Source organism: Neopsephotus bourkii, unplaced genomic scaffold, assembly GCF_033783945.1.
Source record: "Neopsephotus bourkii isolate Nb327-2 ecotype Australia unplaced genomic scaffold, CSIRO-AGI_Nbou_v1 NB_1132, whole genome shotgun sequence".
NCBI lineage: Eukaryota > Metazoa > Chordata > Aves > Psittaciformes > Psittacidae > Neopsephotus > Neopsephotus bourkii.
Genome location: NW_026901618.1, coordinates 1378629 through 1401228, shown reverse-complemented (window position 1 = coordinate 1401228; position 22600 = coordinate 1378629). Strand labels below are relative to the sequence as shown.

Sequence of the window (22600 nt, the reverse complement as noted above, 5' to 3'; positions counted from 1 at the left end):
GGAGCAACCACAGTGGTTTTTAACAAGAACATAAAGTCTCATACTGGTAGAAGAGGAAGGTAGGTGGAGGCAGTATCTGTAGGATTTCACAGACTTTAGATAAATGAGCATACTGTTTGCAAACGAGTATTAGCTGGATTACTAGACTCTCTCCATAAAAATCACAACACATTGCTTGGGCACTAATAGTGGTGGTAGGGATCCCGTGCAAAGCAGTCAGCTGTATTCTCAGTAACTCTCTATGGAGATACCTGCAGCAGAATGAGAGTACTTTACATACACAGGAGCTCAGCAACTTTACTGTGGTGGTTGGCAGCTAGTAAACCTTGTACCACTTCACAGTCTCAGCAGCTGTCACCCATGCTAGTTGCATTATGTGAGCACTGACTACAGTCAAAATGGAGTGCAATGTCACCCCTGCAGTTTGTCAGCTCCTTGTCTCAGGTGGTGATAAGTAATATCAGTGCTAATATATTCAAATCCCTTTTTATACTTTGGTGACTTTTCTAGGGTTTTTTTTTAGGAAAATAAGAGTATAAAGACAAAGTTCCCCACTGTTACCAGGGTCAGAGCACTAAATAACTGAATTCCTTCCCCCCTCACACTTGTACTTAAACTGTAACTTAACTGTACTTAAGCTTAAAGCTGCCAGGTGTTTAAGCTACCAAACTCATTGCAACCTTATGTCATTGACAAAAGGCTTGGTCAAAATATTATCATTAAAAAAAAATACCTGGTTTTATATTCCCTGATATTTTCTTCCTATGTGCAGTGATCTGAAAACACACTTTTTAATTCCTACCTTGTCCTTCCTAGAGCAGCTGTTTACTTAGAAGTTGAGGCAGATTGCTTCAGTTGCTTCCAACCCTAGACTCTCCCAGTGACTGTGAAAAATGTGGAGCTTTTCTTTTTCCCTCCTTAGCATTGGATTGCTCATGAAACAAAGCAGAAGTTTCACTGTCTCCCTTCTTAGAAAGCTCTCAACTTTCTACCTATTGGCCAAACAGTTTCATGCTTGTGTTACGGTCTTCTTAAAATGTCAGATCATCTCCCTGCAGGCAAACCACCCAGTAATGTATTCTTCCTAAATCCTCTAAGAAGTTACACCTTATTCATGTTTATATCAGCATTTTCTCCTGAGACAGCATCTAACTGCAACTGATTGCTTGTTTTCATTTTTTGTGACTAATCTTTGGTGAGAATATCGTGCTCTTTGCCAGACACCAATACTTGCTGTCTCTCATAGTTTCCTCTGTTTAATGAGTATGTGTCTATAAAAGGTATGGAGGATGGATTTTTGAGCTTGTAATGGGAAGAAATACACAAATTATTGTTCCATTTCAAATACTTCTCTATTTTGAAATTGGAAATATGATTTTCTCTTTCCACTCTATGGGAATGTTTTCACACTTAGGTTGTAAATAATCTGACTAAGTTTATTGCATCCTGGTCTTAATAATCCAGCAGGAATTGTCAGCATTTTTCCTGAATGTCTAATTGCCTTTCGAACACTGTAAAGATTTGATTCTTCTGAGAATGACTCATTTATCTAGAAAATAGCCTTTTGTTGTTTGCTTTTATCTCTCACCATTACAGAGAGCATTACAGAGCCTCCTCCACCTTTCTCTGATTGCACTGTTTGCAAATAAAGATTTTTTTTTTGCACTTTCCTGAACCTTCGTGGTTCATGTCCTTCCCTCCCAGTACTGAAATACATGAAAATACTCTGAGTAATACATCTACTCTATACCATCTTTTACTTCAATTTCTGCATTATTGTCTTTTGCATTGTCTTACCAAGGCTTTTTTCTGTTCTGGCTTTATTATAATCTTCAATGTAAGTGTAATCCTGAATCTTATTATCTTTGGTGGGCGTTAATAAAAGAAGGAAAGATCCCCCCCACGCCTTTATGAAAGCATCCATTGTTTTTTTGTATTTGCATCTGTTCCCATAATGCTTTTTGATACTCTCTATAGTGTATCTCTAGAGGTTGCCTACGAAGTGGTCACTTAGTTATCTTTTAACACCCTAGACATGGTATTTCTCAAAGATTCTGGATTACTTTCCATGTTTCTTGCCTACTTTTTCAAGTAGGACAGATATCCTTCTCAGAATACCTGCCAGAAGATAACAGCTCTCATGAGCAATGAATTTTTTCACATTCCTAGTGTTATTCCTTTGTTTCAAATCAACATATACCTGATCATTCCATTTTTGCAGACCTATGCAAACTTCTGAAGAAAGCCACCTCTTTCAGTTTCCCAAAACTAATCCCATTCCACTGTCTGCCAGAAACAAGACTGTCTTTCTTATAGTCTGTTCCCTGCACCTCCTTTTGCCACAGTGTTTCATTTACTCAGGAAAATGGTGAGAGTCCAAAGGGCACAAAAGATGTCATACATTCCAAGTTCTTCTCATAATGCATCTTATATTTCACTTTGCATTCTCTGAATGGGAGTAGGTGTCCTGGTATTATCAATACTATTGTGTTCCCTGAAAAGTTAAGGAACTTTTCCTGGTTGCATAAGTTTATTGGCTGATGATAATATAATATCACTCAACATAATACTATACTTACTTTCTACCTGGTAGTCTTTTCTAGCAGCTGCTAACTTTTAAAAATCCACTTTCTGATTATATTAACTCTCATATGGCTGTGACGTACTCCCCTACCTTCTCTGTACTGCTTGGGAGAGTTCTTGACCTCAAAGCCTCAAATTTTTCTGTATTCTTTTTTTTTCACTCAAGCTGAGAGGATTTATCCTCCTTATTACATGTGTCTGAGTCTTGTGACTTTCTTACACTTTCTTAACTGTACATTTATGGGATAAGGATGCCAATTTTGTATGAACTCCATCTGAAAAACTTGAAGGTTGCTCCTCGACCTCTTTGCAGCTTATCTACAAAATCTCTGGCTTTGGGAGAAAGTGCTGGCTACACAGTAACATCTCCACAGACTTGAGAAGTTCTTTCGCCATATTAAAATTCCTAAGAAATAAGTTGTTGCTTGTCATCAACAGTAACAGTTTCTCAGCTTGTTTGTGATTCAAGTATGATGCTCTTTTGTTGACCAATACAAATGGGAATGAGGAAGGAATTAATGGCTACAGTAGTGTCGGCTCAAGCTTGACCAGCCAGTTCTACTAAGGTAGGTGTGGTTTAAGATGGGTAGTGCAATCCATAATAACAGTTCTTATTTGGTTTGTGAGATATGAAAGGCTTGTGGACTTCATCATAATTTAAAAATATACTTTGAACTTTCAAATGCCTTCATTATTAATTTTAACAATTAAATAGGATACGGCAGGTCATGAAGTGGAGTGTTTTTCACACAAAACTAGTGGTTGGCAAGTATAAGGGAGTTTCAGAGACAGGGTGTTTTCATCTCTGTCTTTGTTCAGAAGCTTTTCAAAATATCTATATTAAAATGGTTAAGCGGAGTGGACAAAAAGAAAAAAGAGGGGGAGTCACAGTGTCACAACAAGCCCTACACCGTGGTTCAGAGCCCAATTATGAAACTGCTAAACCATCAAGAATTCAGTGTTGGGTTGATACTACTCTTGGCAATTTCACCTCAAAAATTACAAGTCATTATGTTGATGACCAAGAGTAGACAGTGGATATAAAATGCAAGTACTTTGAGTGAGTGCCTGACTTCCTATAAAAACATCCACTGAATGCACTTGCTTCATCAAAGCCCAAACTCACAGGTTCAGAGAGATGCACTCTTAGGGTTGACAGCTCAGTCAATATCTTTCCTACTCCGTCTCTTCCTGTCATAACATTGATTTCTGTAAGCTAGAGGAAGTAATCCCTGTTGACATTGTGTAACAATCTTAAGTTTGTTTTCCCACTGTGTACTTTTTCATAGACAACTTACAAATGTATTTGTATTACTTAACAAACTTTCCCAGTGTCTGTTAAATTTTACACCCTGACCACCATATGGAGATAAGATGTTTTATTAATGCTTTGTTCTTGATTTTGCACTTTTATGGGACATCATACTTGATTCTCCTGCATCATCTCATTCCTGAAAAACAACAATGTCACTTTGACATATGCTGTTCACTCATCTGCCAAGCTAGCTGAAGAATGTGTCATGTGCCCTTTGCACAGAAGAGAAGACCATACTGTCATGCCATGTACTGTCATTCCACTGCTGTCAATGCCACTGCATTTCATTTTGTGTCCTGACCCCATGATCAGCAATGTTTGCCATCAAGAGGTAAAAACTGCTGCATAGCTGTAATCAAATGATGTTCCTGTTATTAATCCTAATAATCAACCTTTTCTGTCATTGTTTTTCTGACAAAACAAAAATAGTTACATAAAATCTCTCTAGAATTTCATAGTGCTGGCCTTACTAGAAAGCAGGTACTTTTCCAGGCAGTTCTGGAGGGTTTTTAACTGTGAGGAATAAGAACTTGAAAATTCACTTTACTTGTACGGTATTGAAGCAACTATGGATCTTTCAAGTACTTGCAATTTGTTTTGTCTTATGTCCAGAGCAGCACTAGCTATGAATTTCCAGTATATTGGCATTGTTGAAAAGTAGGATGAAGATATGAAGGAAGCAAAGAATCATATACATTTATGGCACAGGAGTGAAAATGGGTTTATGGGTGAGCATCTGTAACAAACAATCTTCAGTATGGTTTGTCTCCCCGTGGAGCCAGGTGTGATCCTACATTGGAAGCACAACAAGGGAGGCCCTTTCCACTGAGCTGACTCGTCTGATGATGTTTGTGAGGAAGAGGCTGTGAAGGATTTAATACCATTAAGTGCGCAGATCTTGCCCCACACAGACTATCAGCAAGGCTTATGGATGTCTGGAGCCAAACCATAGGCTGACATGCAGGTATAGAGTTTATGTTGTTTCAAGAGGTATTTCTGGTCCAAAGTTCAGACTCTGTAATTCCTCTAAGCACTATTTTTGATCAGATAGAATCAGAGAAGTTGCACCTTTTGTATTTAACTTGTATATAGAAATTAAGAACTTGATAATTTCTATACTGCGTTGTTGTGGAATAAGCTCAATAAATAAAGAGAAATAAAATTCAGTACTTCATCACTTCTCTTCCCTCCTCCCCCCTCCTCCAACCTGCTAATGCAAAAGGACTTCATCTGCTATTTGTTTCTGGAGAGACATAAAGGACGTTCTAGCCCTTTACAGTACGAGAGGTTAAAACTTTATTTTTTTGCTTGTGTTTATTTTCATAAACTCCTGCTGTGAAAGAAAATAAAATAAATAAGTGAACCCCAAAGCCTGTATCTGTCAATAAGCAGCCATTGGATATTGTTCTTTTTCAATATAACATTACTATGTCCTCTTTGCAAAAGTCACAGGTATGCAAAACTCCATGAAAAAAGAAAGCAGACTTCAAAGAAATAACTATCTTACAGTGTTGTCAGATGTCATTATTTGTTCAGCAAATGAATTTTTGAATCTAAGGGAAAATCAGGGAAATTCCATAGCAAATAATAGAAAAAAGTAATCTGGATATTAGACAGTGCATAATATATTCTGAGTTTGATGTCAGCTCTCACATAACCAGCTGCATGCTATATTCTTTAAACAAGCAACTTCTCCAGTAAAACTGATGAGCAAGATGCGTGCTGAATGTCAGCAAGATTTTAGACCAGGAAATTGAAGAGCAGGAATAGGTTATCTCAAAGATCTGAAGGGGGCATATAGGGATGCTGGGGATGGACTCTTCATTAGGGAATGTAGTGACAGGACAAGGGGTAACGGGTTAAAACTTAAACAGGGGAAGTTTAGATTGGATATAAGGAGGAAATTCTTTCCTGTTAGGATAGTGAGGCACTGGAATGGGTTGTCTAGGGAGGTTGTGAATGCTTCATCCCTGGCAGTGTTCAAGGCTAGGTTGGACGAGGCCTTGGGTAATATGGTTTAGAGCCAGGTGTCCCTGCCCATGGCAGGGGGGTTGGAACTTGATGATCTTAAGGTCCTTTCCAACCCTAACTATTCTATGATTCTATGAACTACATGTATAAGTATTTTTTTCTCTGGGGAAAAAAAGAAGAAGATTTTGATTAAATGTTTAGCATTATCTTTTCTCTATTATATTTTCTCTATTTTTAAGTAAAAATCTTTTCCCCCCTTCTTGCTTAGCCAAAAAAGTCCCAAGTCCTAAAAGTCAAAACAGTATTTCACATCTCTACCAGTGAGCTGCGTATGAAAGATAAGTTTGTAGGAGATCACATGGTAGTTCAGAAGTACCCTGATTACATAGCAAATTGCTACCATAATAGCCCTTTAAACTCTAGAAGAAGATAAATTGTCTATGTCCCTTGGTAGGAGGAAGAACAGGAAGTGTGGGTAGATTTAATTTCACCAAACATTAGCCATCCAAGGTTAGATGTCTCAATCAAACTGGCTGCTTAGCCTCTCTCTCCAGTGAGTGGATGGAAAGAGACAGGTACTGCCAGACAGTAATTCATCCTATCTTAAGATACTTTTTCAAGCTAATGGGATGAATTGTCATGCCCATCAGAAGTCTTTGTAAGCTTATCTTGCTGTAGAGCAAGTTCTAAACCTTGGCTTTGTTATCACAATATATATTCTATTTTTTTTTCTTTTTAGAATCATAGAATAGTTAGGATTGGAAAGGACCTTAAGATGATCTCTTTCCAACCCCCCCTGCCACGGGCAGGGGTGCCTCACACTAGACCATGTTGCCAGATTGGGCAACAACCAGGCTAGGTCCAGCCCGGCCTTGAGCACTGCCAGAGATGGAGCATTTACCACTTCTTCGTGCAATGAAACATTATCACGTAACGACAGTTGTACTCCATGCTCTGCTTTTCTTCTCTAATTTTGCAGTGTGGCCTTACATTGAAGCTCTCTTTGACTGAATGAGAAATTATTTATGGATTGTATGTGATCTTTGCTTGTATTCTATAAGTTGTTAATAGCCTTAGCCCAAGAATGAAGAAATAACTTACGTTTTAATGAGCTCTCTTATTAAGCTGTACTCAGATTTCCACGTATCCTCCTAAAAGGCTTTTGTGTGGTTTCTAGCTCTCTTATCTACTGTGCTCAACAGTAGTATCTTCTGAGACTAGTTTTCCTGCAATCTATGGATGGAACAGCAGCTTTGCACATACACTGCATCATTTGCTCTTCTTTTATCTGTACCACCGCTGCTATGGAAAGTACTTTTTCTTACTCTCACTAGGATTTGGAGGTGGTCTGATGTTTCATCAGCATTACTCACATTCAGGCTTGGTGGTTGAAGCACACCTTGCACGTGAAACTAAGATTTCATCATCTCCTACCAACTGTTTCCTGGGCAGCAGTGTGAAGGCCATCAGTTTTCCTTTCTCTCTTCTTTTCCGTAGCTTCCATCTGAGATACCAAACCTCACATGTCCAGTTAGCAGTTTTATTGCCTTCAGTAGTACACTTTGCTAGGAAGATTATTGCATCTTTCTAAAATTTTTTTGTAGAAGCTTGCTGTTCTTTTAAAATGACTGGTGATCACCTGCAGCCGTGTGAGTTTAATCTCTCTTCACAGGTGAAGGGAATGAGAAGGACGGGCAAGAACATAAGGAGCAGCTTTAGAAAGCATGTAATTAGAGTAGTCAGTCCTAATTAGTTATTAGTAGCTGGGAGGGGGTTTTTATACATGAAAGGCAGTTTTCAAGGAGTAGAAATAAGTTGGAAGGTAGGAGTGTTGGATATAAAATTAGCTAAGAGCTAATTTAGGGGGCTTGCTGTGGGCCCTGGCAGAGTTGGGAACTGCTTGGTGCAGATGTTTTAAATTGTGTTGTCAGAGAGCTCAGTTTTTTTCCTGTTGTCCCTTAGAACTTGAAAGGAAGCTCAGATTGTATTTTCTAGATCTTTCAAAATCTACTTCAAATTATCTGATAAAGAATCTCCTGTATGTGAGCAGTGTAAGCCTTTACTCTATAACCTTGGAACATGCAAGTGACCCTACTCACTGATTTATCAATAGAGGGAAAAAAAACCTGGGAGGATGGAGAAAATACTGATCTAAATCCTCTTATATTACTGTTTCTACAATTAATGTGCCCTTGTGGTCAAGAAGGCCAATGGCATCCTGGGGTGCATTAGAAAGGGTGTGGTTAGTAGGTCAAGAGGGGTTCTCCTCCCCCTCTATTCTGCCTTGGTTAGGCCACATCTGGAATATTGTGTCCAGTTCTGGGCCCCTCAGTTCAAGAAGGACAGGGAACTGCTTGAAAGAGTCCAGTGCAGAGCCACAAAGATGATTAAGGGAGTGGAACACCTCCCTTATGAGGAGAGGCTGAAGGAGCTGGGTCTCTTCAGCTTGGAGAAGAGGAGACTGAGGGGTGACCTCATCAGTGTTTACAAATATGTAACGGGTGGGTGTCAGGATGATGGAGCTAGGCTTTTTTTCAGTGATATCCAGTGATAGGACAAGGGGCAGTGGGTGTAAACTGAAGCATAGAAGGTTCCATGTTAACATCAGGAAGAACTTCTTTACTGTGAGAGTGACAGAGCACTGGAACAGGTTGCCCAGGGGGGTTGTGGAGATATTCAAGGCCCGCCTGGACAAGTTCCTGTGTGATGTACTCTAGGTTACCCTGCTCTTGCAGGGGGATTGGACCAGATGATCTCTTGAGGTCCCTTCCAACCCTTGGGATTCTGTGGGATTCTGTGATCTATCTTCTTAAAGTGCTTATCTCTTAATCAAACTGGAAGATGGAGGTCAGCTTGGAAATACTTCTGAGGCTCTGGTCCTTTCTTGTTTGTAAAGTTAGACAAAAGATGATCTTCTGCCTTTGCTTTGGAGGTACTTGTCTGCTGGCTGTCTGGTGTGGAAAATATTCTCTTGTTTCTCTGTAATTTTGCAATACTGTTTCTCTATGGGATGTCTTTATTTGGGATGTCCTTGAAATTGAGGTGGAAGAGTTCCAGAGTGATTGCTGTAAAGGAAATGTACCTACTAGAGGCAATGGGTGTTGGAGTAAGTAATAAATCCAAAGATTCTTTCTCTGTTTGGACAGGAGGACTATTTAGATTTTTTATGGGAAAATACCAAAGGCAGACATGGCTTGGCTTGGCTTCGCTAGTGAAGATTTGGGAAGGGCTTTAACCACGCTTACTACAAGCACGATGACCAAGGGCATGTGGGGTATGCAAATCTGGTTGGAAAAAAGGGTGCTTAGGCAATGAGGAAATGTCCAACCAGGACTGTCATCTCCTGAGCGATCTCGAGCTACTTATGTGCTGGTCCGCCCACATGCAAGGTTGGATCTGCAGCTACCCATGCACCTTGTCACCTACCGTTTTGACCCTCGTCCATCCATGCAGACAAGTGAGAGTGAGCCCTTCCAGCCTGCACAGTGGATTTTTTAGGTGACGAGCAGCTTGCGTGGAACTGGCCCCATCCTTTAAACCTGAGGTTTAACTGCCACAGCCTAGTTAGCTAGGACGGTGACAGCAATGTCCACAGGTCATAGGTTTTGTAAGAGTGTCCTTCTCTATGATGGAAGACCATACAAGGCTAGACGAGCTCCATCAGCCTGGGTTTGAAGATAGGAGTTCTCCTACGAGGAAGGCCTGTCTTTGTTGACAAATATTCAGGAAGACCTTCAGCCATGCATTCTGAACAAGACTGTCATCTCCTGGGTCAAACACAAGCGACTGATGATGCAATAGCACAACAAGCATCTAGGCAGGATAATTAGAGGCATTCAGTCATAAGCCCGCAGATGGTAGCCTCACGCCAGTGGCTCCTCATTATTTATTTTTATATATATATACGTAAAAAGAAAGCTGTGGTGCTTGTGGAAAGGCATCTTGCTGGAGAACAACTTCCAAATGCTTCCAGGAAAACTCCAGCTATTGTTATTCAACTTGTTATTTACAGATCGGCCAGTCTTTTTTCTGAAGCAGATGAACATAGTTCTGATAAGTTTTTATAAAGCTGAAATCATTGTTGTGTGGTTTTTGTTTTTGTTTTTGTTTGGGTTTTTTTTTTAGGTTTTTATCAAAGTTTTATTCTGTTGTTTTTTATTAAAAAGTGCTTATCCTTCTAAGGGTGTCTAGTAGAAGCTAAATACACTGTACACGAATGCTAATAACTGCATTTGTAAAATAACTGGGTCTTGATTAAACTAACACAAAAGCACAATTACTGTAGTGGCTGTTTCCCATTAGTGGGAATGATATGCTAGCTTTAGAATATGTAATGATGTGTAAGCCTTAGTGGTTATGATTGGCATAGAAATGTACTACATCCTTGGGTGTTAAAAGCCATAAGCTATTTATTTTCATACTTACAAAGAGTATACTAGACTGTGGTATAAAACTCACATGGATTGTCTTACTTGCATTTTTTTAGTACAATTTATGCCCATATGGTGCAAATATGAATCTGTCCCCCTGTTAGCATCCTGCTGGTGACACAATATACTGATAAATTAGTATCTCATGTCTGGAAAGGCTGTTTGGCTGCAGATGTCATGAGTAGGTAACTCAAATCTACTTGATCTTCCTGATACACATAGCGTTATTGTCACAAGTTTTCTATAATACCTGAGTTTACACAATATAATAGTGATATACTTGCAAGACTTTTGGCTACTGAATGTGCGGTGTGGTGTTTTGATACTTCTGTAATATCAAAGGCAGCTTAATTATGAGGTTGCTCAAAGCTCTATTCAACCTGGCCTTGAACATGTCTACGGATGGGATATCCTCACCTTCTCTGGTCAACCTGTGCCAGTGCATCAGCATTCTGATGATGATGAATTTCTTCCTTATATCTAATCTAAATGCTAAGGCACGTGCAGGACAGGGAGGTGATTTGAGACAGCCAGCACAGCTTCATCAAGGACAAGTGACTTGTTTCTTACCCGTGCAAAGGAAAATTATAGACGAAACTGTCAAAGGTAGAAGTTTCACCCTTTTTAAGATGGAGGTCAGAGCAGTTGCACATGTTGACACACAGTTCTGTGGCATCTATAGTCTCAGCATGCATTGTGGTCCACGCTTTGTTGTATATCATGGGTTCCCTACTCATGCTGTGGCAGAGACTCACAGCTACCCACAAGACAGTGAGGAGGAGTACAGGACTTCATCAATCAAGGTCAGGATCTCTGAAAGGTGATGTGGAGAATTTCATAAGTGGGGTACCAAATGATAAGTACAGAAATGCGCTGTGCACTGAGCTGCTCTGTGCACGAATAGAAGGCCAGGTTGGATGGGGTTTTGTTCAACCTGGTTTAGTGGAGGGTGTCCCTGCCCATGGCAGGGGGGGTTGGAACTGGATGATGCTTAAGGTCCCTTACGACCCAACCCATTTTGTGCTTCTGTGAAGTCCTGCCTAAGAAGCCTAGTGGCCTTCTACGATGAAGTTACTACATAAGTGGAGAAAAGAAGGGCTGTGGATGTTGTCTGTATGGACTTCTGTACAACCTTTGACACAGCCCCCCACAAAAGCCTTCTCTCTAAATTGGAGAGTTATGGACTTGATGGGTGGACTGTTTGGTGGATGAGGAATTGATCGGATGGTCACATTCAGAGGGGAATGGTCAGTAGCTCAATGTCTGGATGGACATCAGTGAAAAGTGGTATCCCTCAGGGGTCTGTATTGGGTCTGTACTCTTTAATACCTTCATCAATGACAGACAGTGGGATTGAGTGCACTCTCAGCATGTTTGCAGGTGACACCATGCTGCGTGGTGCAGTTGATAAGCCTGAGGGAGGGGAAGCTACCCAGAGAGATGGGAAGCTACCCAGAGAGACTTGGGTAAGCTTGAAGTGGGCCCATGTGAAGCTCTTGAGATTCAACAAGGCAGAATGCAAGGTCCTGCATGTGTGCCAGGGCAGCCCCTGGTATCAATACAGGCTGGGGGATGAAGGGATTTGGAGTACCCCAGAGGAGAAGGACTTGGGGGTATGGATGGATGAAAGATTGGATATGAGCTGGCAATGTGGGCTTGCAGCCCAGAAGGCCAATCGTATCTTGGGCTGCATCCAGAGGAGTGTGGCCAGCAGGTCAAGGGAAGTCATTCTGCTCCTCTACACTGCTCTGGTGAGACCCCACCTGGAGTCCTCAGAACAGGAAAGACATGGACCTGTTGGAGAGAGTCCAGAGGAGGGCCACAGAAATGATCAGAACATCTCTCCTATGAGGAAAGGCTGAGAGCTGGGGTTGCTCAGTCTGGAGAAGACTCTGGGGAGACCTTATTGCAGCCTTTCGGTTCTTGAAAAGGGCCTATAGGAAAGACAGGGAGAGACTTTTTAGCAGGGCCTGTTGCAATAGGATGAGGAGTTGTGGTTTTAAACTAAAAGCGTGGAGATTAAGGCTGGATGTGGGGAAGAAGTTCTTTACACCGAGGGTGGTTAAATACTGGCACAGTTTGCTCAGAGAGGTGGTGGATGTGCCATCCCTAGAGACACTAAAGGCCAGGCTGGATGTGGTTCTGGGCAACCTGATCTAGCTGGAGATGTCCCTGCTCATTGAAGGGGTTTAGATTAGATGGCCTTTGAAGGTCCCTCCCAACCCAAACCATTCTATGATTTCTAAATCTCCTTTCACAGTATCACAGTATGCTAGAGATTGGAAGGGACCTCAAAAGATCATCTAGTCCAATCCCCCTGCCGGAGCAGGAACACCTAGATAAGGTCACACAGGAACGTGTCCAGGCGGGTTTTGAATGTCTCCAGAGAAGGAGACTCCACAACCTCCCTGGGCAGCCTGTTCCAGTGTTCTGTCACCCTCACTGAGAAGAAGTTTCTTTTCAAGTTTAAGTGGAACCTCTTGTGTTCCAGTTTGTACCCATTACCCCTTGTCCTATCATTGTTTGCCACTGAGAAGAGCCTGGCTCCATCCTCGTGATACTCCCCCTTTATATATTTATATACACTAATAAGGTCACCCCTCAGTCTCCTCTTCTCCAAGCTATAGAGACCCAGCTCCCTCAGTCTTTCCTCATAAGGGAGATGCTCCACTCCCTTAATCATCTTAGTTGCCCTGCACTGGACTCTCTCCAGCAGGTCCTTGCCCTTCTTAAACTGAGGGGCCCAGAACTGGACACAATATTCCAGATGAGGTCTCACCAGGGCAGAGTAGAGGGGAAGGAGGACCTCTCTCGACCTACTAACCACCCCCCTTCTAATACACCCCAGGATGCCATTGGCCTTCTTGGCCACAAGGGCACAGTCGTCCACTAGGATCCCCAGGTCCCTCTCCCCTACACTGCTCTCTAACAGGTCATTCCCCAACCTATACTGGAACCTGGGGTTGTTCCTGCCCAGATGCAGGACTCTACACTTTCCCTTGTTATATTTCATCAAGTTATTCCCCGCCCAACTCTCCAGCCTGTCCAGGTCTCGCTGAATGGCAGCACAGCCTTCTGGCGTGTCGGCCACTCCTCCCAGCTTAGTGTCATCAGCAAACTTGCTGATAGTACACTCAATTCCCTCATCTAAATCATTGATGAATATATTAAATAATACTGGTCCCAGTACTGACCCTTGAGGCACTCCACTAGATACAGGCCTCCAACTAGACTCTGCCCCATAGATTACAACTCTCTGGCTTCTCTCCTTCAGCCAGTTCACAGTCCACCGCACTACCCGATCATCCAGACCACACTTCCTCAATTTAGCTGCAAGGATGCTGTGGGAGACTGTGTCAAACGCTTTGCTGAAGTCAAGGTAGACCACATCCACTGCTCTGCCATCATCCATCCACCGTGTTATTTTCTCATAAAAGGCTACGAGATTGGTCAAGCATGACTTCCTCTTGGTGAAGCCATGTTGACTGCCCCTCATAACCCTCTTATCCTTGATATGCCTTAAGATGGCACCAAGGATAAGGTGTTCCATCACTTTCCCAGGAATGGAGGTGAGGCTGACCGGTCTATAGTTACCCGGGTCCTCCTTCTTGCCCTTTTTGAAGACAGGAGTGACATTTGCTTTCCTCCAGTCCTCAGGCACCTCTCCCGTTTCCCAAGACTTGGTAAAGATGATGGAGAGTAGTCTAGCAATGACCTCCGCCAGTTCCCTCAGCACCCGTGGGTGCATCCCATCTGGACCCATGGATTTATGGATGTCCAGATTCCTCAACTGGTCTTTAACCCATTCCTAATCGACTAAGGCAGACCGCTCCGTTGACCTGTCTTCATATGAGGTCTCAGCGGTACAGGGCTCTTCAGGACTGCCTCTGGCAGAGTAGACAGAGACAAAGAAGGCATTCAGTAACTCTGCCATCTCTGTATCTTCTGTCACCAGGGCACCCATCCCGTTCATCAGCGAGCCTACATTGCCTCTGGTGTTAGTTTTATCTGCCATGTATTTGAAAAAGCTCTTTCTGCTGTCCTTGACCCCTCTCGCCCTCTCTTGTATTTAAAGCTTTTCCCCCTTGTCCTACCCCTTTGTGACCTTGCAAAAAGTTCCTGCTTCCTGTAGGCCTCCTTTAGGCATTGGAAGACTGTTAAAAGATCTCCCTGAAGCCTTCTCTTCTCCAGGCTGAACAAGCCCAATTCTCGCAGCCTGTCTTCATAGGAGAGGTGCTCCAGCCCTCTGGTCATCTTCATCGCCCTCCTCTGGACTCAGGCAAGCAGGTCCATGGCCCTTTCATGTTGGGTACCCCAGAGCTGAACGCAGTGCTGCAAGTAGTGTCTAAAGAGACAAATTCAGCAAACTTTATGCGATTTTTATGCTAATGTATCATATTTATTGTCTTGAGGTTTTTTGTTTACTATATGAGTTTAAATGGTTGAGATTGGTGAAGCTAACTGTGTGTATGACTGATGTTGGTAAATACTTGACATGTCTGTCTTTTACTTTGCAGAGAACTACAGCCAACAAGACTTCTGGTGCTCCTTCCTACAGCAGATGGTCAAGTTCACAGCCCCATCAGGTAATATGCCCTTGTCAAAATGTACATGAAGTGCACGTTGACACATGCTTTCTTTTAAAATGAACCTGTGAAGAGATCTGAGAGTGTTTATCTACCTGCATTTGGTCAAGTGGTTCATACTGATCTCTGAGGTTGTTGTGACAGGGTATCTTGTGGCAAATTTAGGTGCAGTTGCTGCTCGTGGAGGAGCTTGTACAGCTGTGACTCCTCTAATGCCATGGCGCCTCTCTGGGTTGTCAGGTTGGTGGTTATTATGGCTAGATCCCCCTATGCTTTGCGTCTTGTCACTTAAGCTAGAAGTGTTTGCTCTTTGGCACACATGCTGTGTGTCCTGTCCCGCCAGTACATTTTGCACTACTTAAAATGACTGAATTGTCAAGTAGTTAAAATGGACAAAACTTTTAGGACACTTTGTTCTAAATCTGGACTGAATCTGGAAAGCTGTTTAGTGATAGCCAGGAAGCAATGTTATTGTTAATGATCTTTTTAATAAGAATTTGAATGTTCTTTAGAGTTTCTGTTACTTTACCAAAAGCAAGAGGCTTTTGAGGCTTTTCTTGACTGCAGACAAAGACATGGCTTGCTTTGTAATTAAAACACAATGTGTTTCAACTGAAGCAACTTCCTGTTTAAAAACTCTTCAAGTGTTTGGTCAGTATTGATCATATTAACATTGTTTTCTCCCCCAGTTTCTACTCTTTGCTTCTTTCTAACCTCTTCCTGCCTTCACTTCCTCTTAAGAAAACCCAAAACCAAAAACCACTTCCCCTCTTCCCCCAACTCACCACACAAAGTAAAAAGGCAAGTTCTTTTCAGTGGCTAGTTGCCCCATCCTAGAGGGTCAGATGGTGAGGAGCAAAGTTATTGGAGTATCGCTAATATGTACTAGGCTGAAACAGCAGTGACTGTTCCCCTCTTTGTGTCTGCAGTTGCTCTTTTGATGTGTGTCTGTTAATGGGAGATGCATTCCTAAGTTAGGATGAGGTCATCCTAAGAAATCATATGAAATGCACCTTATACTCTACACACTTTGTTTCCTTTTTGAGGAGGGAAGGGAAGATAAGTACATAATAAAGGTTGTTTGTGGTGTTACGACCCTGTCAAATCTCTAGCAGAGTTGAGGGATTAACTTCCAGGAATATCTGAAATTGTCTAGACCATCCAGTGTCTGCAGGAAAAAAATCGTTGCACTGTATTAAAGGTTGCCTTTGGTAATTTTTTCTCTACCTATGTTGCACCCCACACATTTTAATCTCATCTCCCTTTGTCATTTGCACTCTTATCTCTTCCTTTTCATCCTTGTTTACTGTAAGATTTCTGTCTTCTGTGTTTTGGGTTTAAAAAGCTTATAAACTTACCTCACTGATACTACAAATGCCAGTACCAACTGTGAGAATGTATAGCTGTGCCGTGCTTCAGTCTGGGAGACCTGAGTACTGCTGTGCACAGTCATGAGCTGAGTGGCAAAATATTTGTATTGGATCAGAGATTTGTATTCAGCCTTGCAACTTGCCGTCATCTATATATAGTTTATATAAGCATTTCTTTTAAGATGGCTTTCCAGGAAAGAAAAAGATTAAAGTTCAAATTTATATTGTCTGCATTTTCTTCAGTCTCATGCAGTGAAACCATTGACGGCCTTTCCACATACATCTTGCAAGGATCGGGACAGAAACCTAATAGAACTACATGGCTGAGACCTTTGATGTGTGTAAGAAATGTTGAAAGTTAAACTGATTTCCTCCTTCCCTCCCCCAAGTTTTCTTTTTTCATTTCCTTTATCTGTGGGAAGTTTGAAGGTCCATTAGGTGAGAGATTTGAAAGGGGTTCTACAGGTGGGGTAAATGAGTCAGTGAAAACAACACATTTTTCACTGGCTTATTTTGGTTTGTGCTGCCCAGACACGCTTGTATTGTGTATTGGATAAGCTGAAGCATGTTTATCTCAAATACTCTGTGTGGGAAAGATTTTTATTAAGTTCCTGCTAACTTACTGCATTCATGGACATGTGGAATTTGCATGCTCAGGGTGTTTTTGGTATGAAACTGTGCCCCTGTCCCTTGAGGCTGGGGATGTGTCTTGTTGCAGGGGAGGCATCCTTAGAACTTGATTAAGAAGTTCCTTCTGGCTGCCCTGGGAAAGAGGCATTACTACCTGCTTCAAGCTGGCTTTCTTTTCAAGTACTCCCTCAATGTCAGAGTAAGAAACCAATAGTCTAAATGGTTGATCTTTTTTGTAGCCAAGGAATTAATCTATTAAATGAAAGGATTGGAGGGTAGGCAAATCTCAGCTTCTGAACTGGCATCCATGGAGCTGTTTTGGCCTTTACTGCCTTCAGATGCATTTAACTGGCTTGAGCAATGGAATCAAGAATATACAAACTGATGCTAATGAGCTGAATTTGCCTATGCTGATGTTGTTGGCTAGTGGCATCACTTGATGTGTGAAGTCTGCAGCAATTTTGTGGAAATCTCTGAAGTGAACTTGGTTCTTCTGTGGTAGTCTGAAGACTGTGTATTTCCTGAAGTGCAACTTGCTCTTGCTGCTGATGAAAGTGAAGTAGGAAGTGGCACTTTTTCAGGCACAACGATATAGCTGATTTCTAACATGATGCTGCTTTAGCTCAGTGGGATGGCAGCCAAGGCAGAGTGTCTTACAGTGATGACATATGCAATGTGTCTCATTAGGAATCCTAGGTACACAAGGCACTAGTATTGCAGCTCAGCTGTTCCTAAAAGTGGTTTTCATTTTAACAATACACTCATTACCAGTAGTGACTTAAGAATTAGGTGCTAGAGAATATTGGTGTGATATAGCCAAGGTAGGTATAAAAATGAAGAAGAAAAGAGAATTAATTTGTTCCTTAGAAAAAGAGAAGGAATGCAACCTTTCAGATGCCACCTTAAAGTTGAGGGATTGAAAGAAACCATAGGTGAAGAAGAAAGAACAGGATAACAATCCTCCTAACTTGCTTATGTCCCTACTGTTGACAAGAGACAAAAAGTGGTTAGTGGCTAAGCAGGTGTTACGAATCCAGTTTCTGTGCAAGCAGAAGACTGATACCTTCCCTCTGGGTGACTGAGAGAGGCTTTCTTTTCTTGCTCATGAGCACACTAGTGAGATGATCAAGTCCAACAGTTCATTTGGTCCTTGCTGTTTTCTGGCATCTGTGACAATATTCCAGCTCTCTTGTACAAGGGTTATTAGCAGGAACGTCTTTAGAGATGTGCAGATTGTATTAGTTTCTAGAAATACATGAACGTATCTTTAGTATTAGGTGCTAACTGAGCCTACAGAGTAATTGATGTTTCTTAAATGGCATTAAAAAATAATACAGAACAATTCAGCATCTTTCCTTTCCCCTTATCTATTAACAAGACATTAGCTTCTGAGCTAATGAAGTAAAAATGCAGAAAGTGAACATGTCCAAAGGGATGCCGGACAGCAGGACTCTCACCTCAACTTCCATAATGTTCCTCTGTCTGGCTCCACTGCTGCTTTGTTACAGAACTATTGCTCTGGTGTTGGCAACACAAGTTTCTTACTTTCTTGGCAGATAGTCAGATCTTCGTCCATTGCTGAACTTGGCATCAGTGACTTAATTAAAGTTGGAATGTGGGTTTGTTTTCTTCAGTATCTTGCTCTTTAAACATAGAGATAAGTGCTATATTTTAGTACACAGTGGATAACAGTTTCTTAGGGCAATCAGAACACACAGTGGATGTTGATAGACGTTTGTTGTAGGATCTAAATTTTAAATAGACCAACTCTGCTGCTGTTCTACATAGTAGTTTATAATACAGCTTCTTCATGATTGAGATAATGGAAGATCAACCAGTCAAGATGGAAGCTAGGATGGGTGATATTCCAGCTTTACTGTGGCTGCTGTTTCATAGAATTGTAGAATGGTTTGGGTTGGAAAGGACCTTAAAGCTCGTCCACTTCCAACCCCCTGCCATGGGCAGGGACACCTTCCACTGGGCTAGGTTGCTCCAAGCCCCTGTGTCCAACCTGGTCTTAAACACTGCCAGGGATGGGGCAGCCACAGCTTCTCTGGGCACCCTGTGCCAGTGTCTCACCACCCTCGCAGTGAATGTCTCATTTCTTCCTAATGTCTCATCTAAATCTCCCCAGAGGCCCCAGAGTAGAAGACTGTTGCAGAATGGCTCCAAGAGCAAGGCCAGGGATCCTTGGAGGCCTTGTGTGATCAAAGCAAAGTCTAGGCCTCACATGTACGTGACTTAAGCTGAAGGACACACTGTCCGTGAGCTCTGCGGAAAGTACCGAGGAACTGAGTTGCGGTTGATGTAATGAGAAAGATCCTTGAAAACAGGAGCCACATATGGGAGGAGACTAAATGTAACTGTTTAGAACTGACCAATGCTGTTAGGACTAGTAGGCATGATTAACATTATGAGGATATAAGTGAGGTGCAACATGAATAAAGCAGAAGCTTGCTTATCACTCATATTGGGTTGTCGTGTCTTGCTTCTCGCCGTCGGCAGAAGACAAAGTGTGTGGTATTATGGAAGTATTCTGTGTTCATCCAGTTGATCTGGGTTTCCACATCTCTAGCACTAGGGAGGCTGGAAGCCTCAGTCTGAAGCAGGACATCCTCCTCAATCCAATGGTTGCAAATCTTTTTGAGGTGAGCAATACCTGCTCAGTTCCCCATGTATTTGTTTTTATTTTCTTGTACTCATTTTTAGAAATGCCTGAGCTGTTTCCTATTGGAAAACAGACTGAGACACAAGAACCTAACAACAGTACTGCATCAGAGAGAAGATCCATATGTCCACTGCTCGGCCTCCAAAGAGACCAAGCATCAATGTCTAAAGGAGAGCCTATGAGCAGGACAGGTCTGCTTCTGCCACTGTCCTGGGGTGCTCAAAGGTCTTAGTGCTTAGGGCCCGTCTCCACTGGAACCCCCACCCTGCTGCCTCCTGCCAAGGGCCCAGGGGAAGTGTCTCAGCTCAGCCTGGGGCCTTCAGTCTCTGCCTGAGCCACACTGTAGGATGAGCCTGTCCCCATCTCCTGGATGGCTCTGGGACCTGCGCTGAAGAAAGCTGATCCCCTGGGTGGACCTCTTAGACCTAGGGCATCACTTATCATGCACACCTGTAGTCATCATGTAACATAACCCATTCAGTTTCGATTCTAGTTTAGTGTAGCCTCTTCCATGACATCCCATTCCATGCCCTATGCTCACCCTGAGTTGAATAACAGTGGCACTGTTACTCTCTTGCAATGCCAGGAGTTTTCAGCTCCAAAAAACACTTTCATGGACACAAATCACAAAACTTACAAGTGGAAACAGAATTTTATTTTATGATTCCATTTTATTTTGGTTTGGTTTCTTATATTTTATCTTATGCTACTTTATTTTTTATGTTATGTTATGGGGTTTAGTTATGGATTGGTTGCTATTTTCATTCTGTTTCAGAGCTGATGCTCACAAGCATCAATGCCTTCTAAGCACAGGCTGCTGTGCACAAGCCAGAGCCCCCAGAGAAATGGAGTCAAGGGAAGAGCAGAGCTTGCTCTCACTCCAAGCTTGTGCTGGGCAATGGAGCCAGAGAGCGCCAGGGCGCAAGTGGTGCCCTGGAGGTGTGAGAGCATCAGGCAAGTACTGAGCCCAAAGGGGAGCCCTGACAAGGGGCGGTGCTCAGTGTGAGAGAGGACAAGCAGTAACCCCTAGGGGCTACCCTGGGAGTCATGAAAGCTTCCTCCCTGATGGATGGGGGCATGGGGGGTCACCTGCGTGAAGCAGAACCAGCAGCCTTTGGACCAAAATAGCCCAAAGGAGCCTTGTCAATGGGCTTGCTCACTGCTGCAGAGGAAGGCGAAAATCCCCCAGGACACTCACAAGCCTCCACTGGGGATAAAACGCCTTCCCCCCTCCCAGCTGCAGGACACGAGCGGGCCACCTTCGTGGTGCATGAGCAGCAGGCAGCAACACAGCAAGAACAAACAAGAGGAGCCCTGACAAGTGGTCATGCTCAGTGCTCAGAGGAAGGCAACCCCCCCCCCCCCCGGACCAATACCAATTCACCACTTCTTAGAGCAGGAAGATTGGTAATAGTGAGTTTCCTCTATGGAATCTGACATGTTACCTGAACACAAAGATTATTGGGGCACTTACTAACAGTGGCTCAGAAGATCCATTCCAGTGAAGTGACTTTTATTTTAAACTAGTGGAAGATATCTAGCTCTAAGTACTATAAATATATCTATTTTGAATCTATTTTCTATTCAAGTCTGACTTGGAAAAAGTCAGTATTGAGAAAGTCACTGTGTCCCTAATGACTCAGCTGTTTGTCTTTCTGCTAAGCACTGCAAATAGTGGCAGTAAACCTTAGGTTAAGTGTCTGTCCACTAGAAAATGTCCTGAGAACACCAACAGTTTTCCCACAAGCTACTGAACAGCTGTGAAATGGCAGCATTTCTTCACTGTTGACCTAGGCTTGAGCTGCACCAGTCTGCTCATCTAAATGAGTGACTTAGTCCAACTACTAGGATTAAACCTTATTATAAAGATCAAATGAGATCTGGCAACTTTCCCAAAGCAGACCAGACAAACCAAGCCACAGAAATATGTTTCCACCTCCTGGCACTTGGCATATCACCAAAAAGCTGTAGAAAATTCAGTGGGCTTAATCAGAGTTAATGAGGGAAATTTGTCAGTTCTGCCATAAATTGAGTATAAAATCCCTAAATACCTCCTTTCCATCATTTCAGACCTATACATATTTCTAACCATGCATCATCATAACTTCGCAACATTTGAACTTGGGTCTCATTGTGCTTTGATCTTAGCTACATTTGCTTTTAAATAATCTTTGCATAAGTACATGGAATAGAATCAAATATGGAATGAAAAAACCTGAATTCTTTTTTTGACATGTTATCAGATGGGCTCTCGGAATTTCAGCGAGGCTTACCTTAGATAAGTCAAACTTGAATTTGGAGTGGAGGCAAGTTTATCTAGTTAAATACTCATTGCAATGCATGATGTATAAAAGAACTATTATTTTTGTAAGTTCAGTGAGGGATTGGAAAAACCAAATGTCTGTGGTCAGTACTCCCAAGATTGCTGTTTTTATTACATCCATAGTATATTCCATGCTACTAACATTATAGCTTTTTAGGATTTTGTCTGCTATTCATAAAGTAGGTAGCCAAATGAAGTATGAACTTGACTAATAGACATGGTTTTTCTTGTGTGTTTCACCCATTGTAGAGCTTGCTCATCTCTTTTGCTAGATGTTGCTGGTTTCTTTCAGCAAACTGGAAACCCAGTTTTAAAGTCTCTGCTTGGCCAAAGTTTGATGCTTCCTCAGTAAAATCTGTGGGCTACTGCTGTTAGCATGATGCTTTTGGTAAGCCATCATAAGAAGAGACTGAACCTGGCATTTGTTTTAAAGCAATGTGAATCTGCAACCTGTGCCAACAAACCCAGCTTCACCAAGGTCATTGGCAAAGGCAGAGCAGACCTGTTAATCTCCGTGACTGCTATGCAGGTAACAAGAGTGTGGCACACTGAGTCGACTACTCAGCTAAATGCACAGGTACAGCAAGATGTGTAGACTATTTTTAGTATGAAGAGAACTCAGCCAGAAGAGACTTAAGAGTTGTTGTATCTGTTACCAAGTCAAGTACAATGTAAACTTAACTTTGAATAGCTAAGGCATTCTTAAGCAGAATAAGGAGGGAAC

General features: G+C 42.2%; 1 protein-coding gene across 2 annotated transcripts in view; it reads left to right on the top strand.

The window, feature by feature from the left end:
* The window catches only part of RBMS3 (RNA binding motif single stranded interacting protein 3), a 742307-nt gene that overhangs the window by 100572 nt on the left and 619135 nt on the right, over positions 1-22600 (top strand). For both annotated transcript variants that reach the window (XM_061362639.1, XM_061362642.1), the window contains exon 3: positions 14817-14885. In XM_061362639.1, the coding sequence (XP_061218623.1) occupies positions 14817-14885 (69 nt within the window). The remainder of the gene's footprint in view (positions 1-14816; positions 14886-22600) is intronic.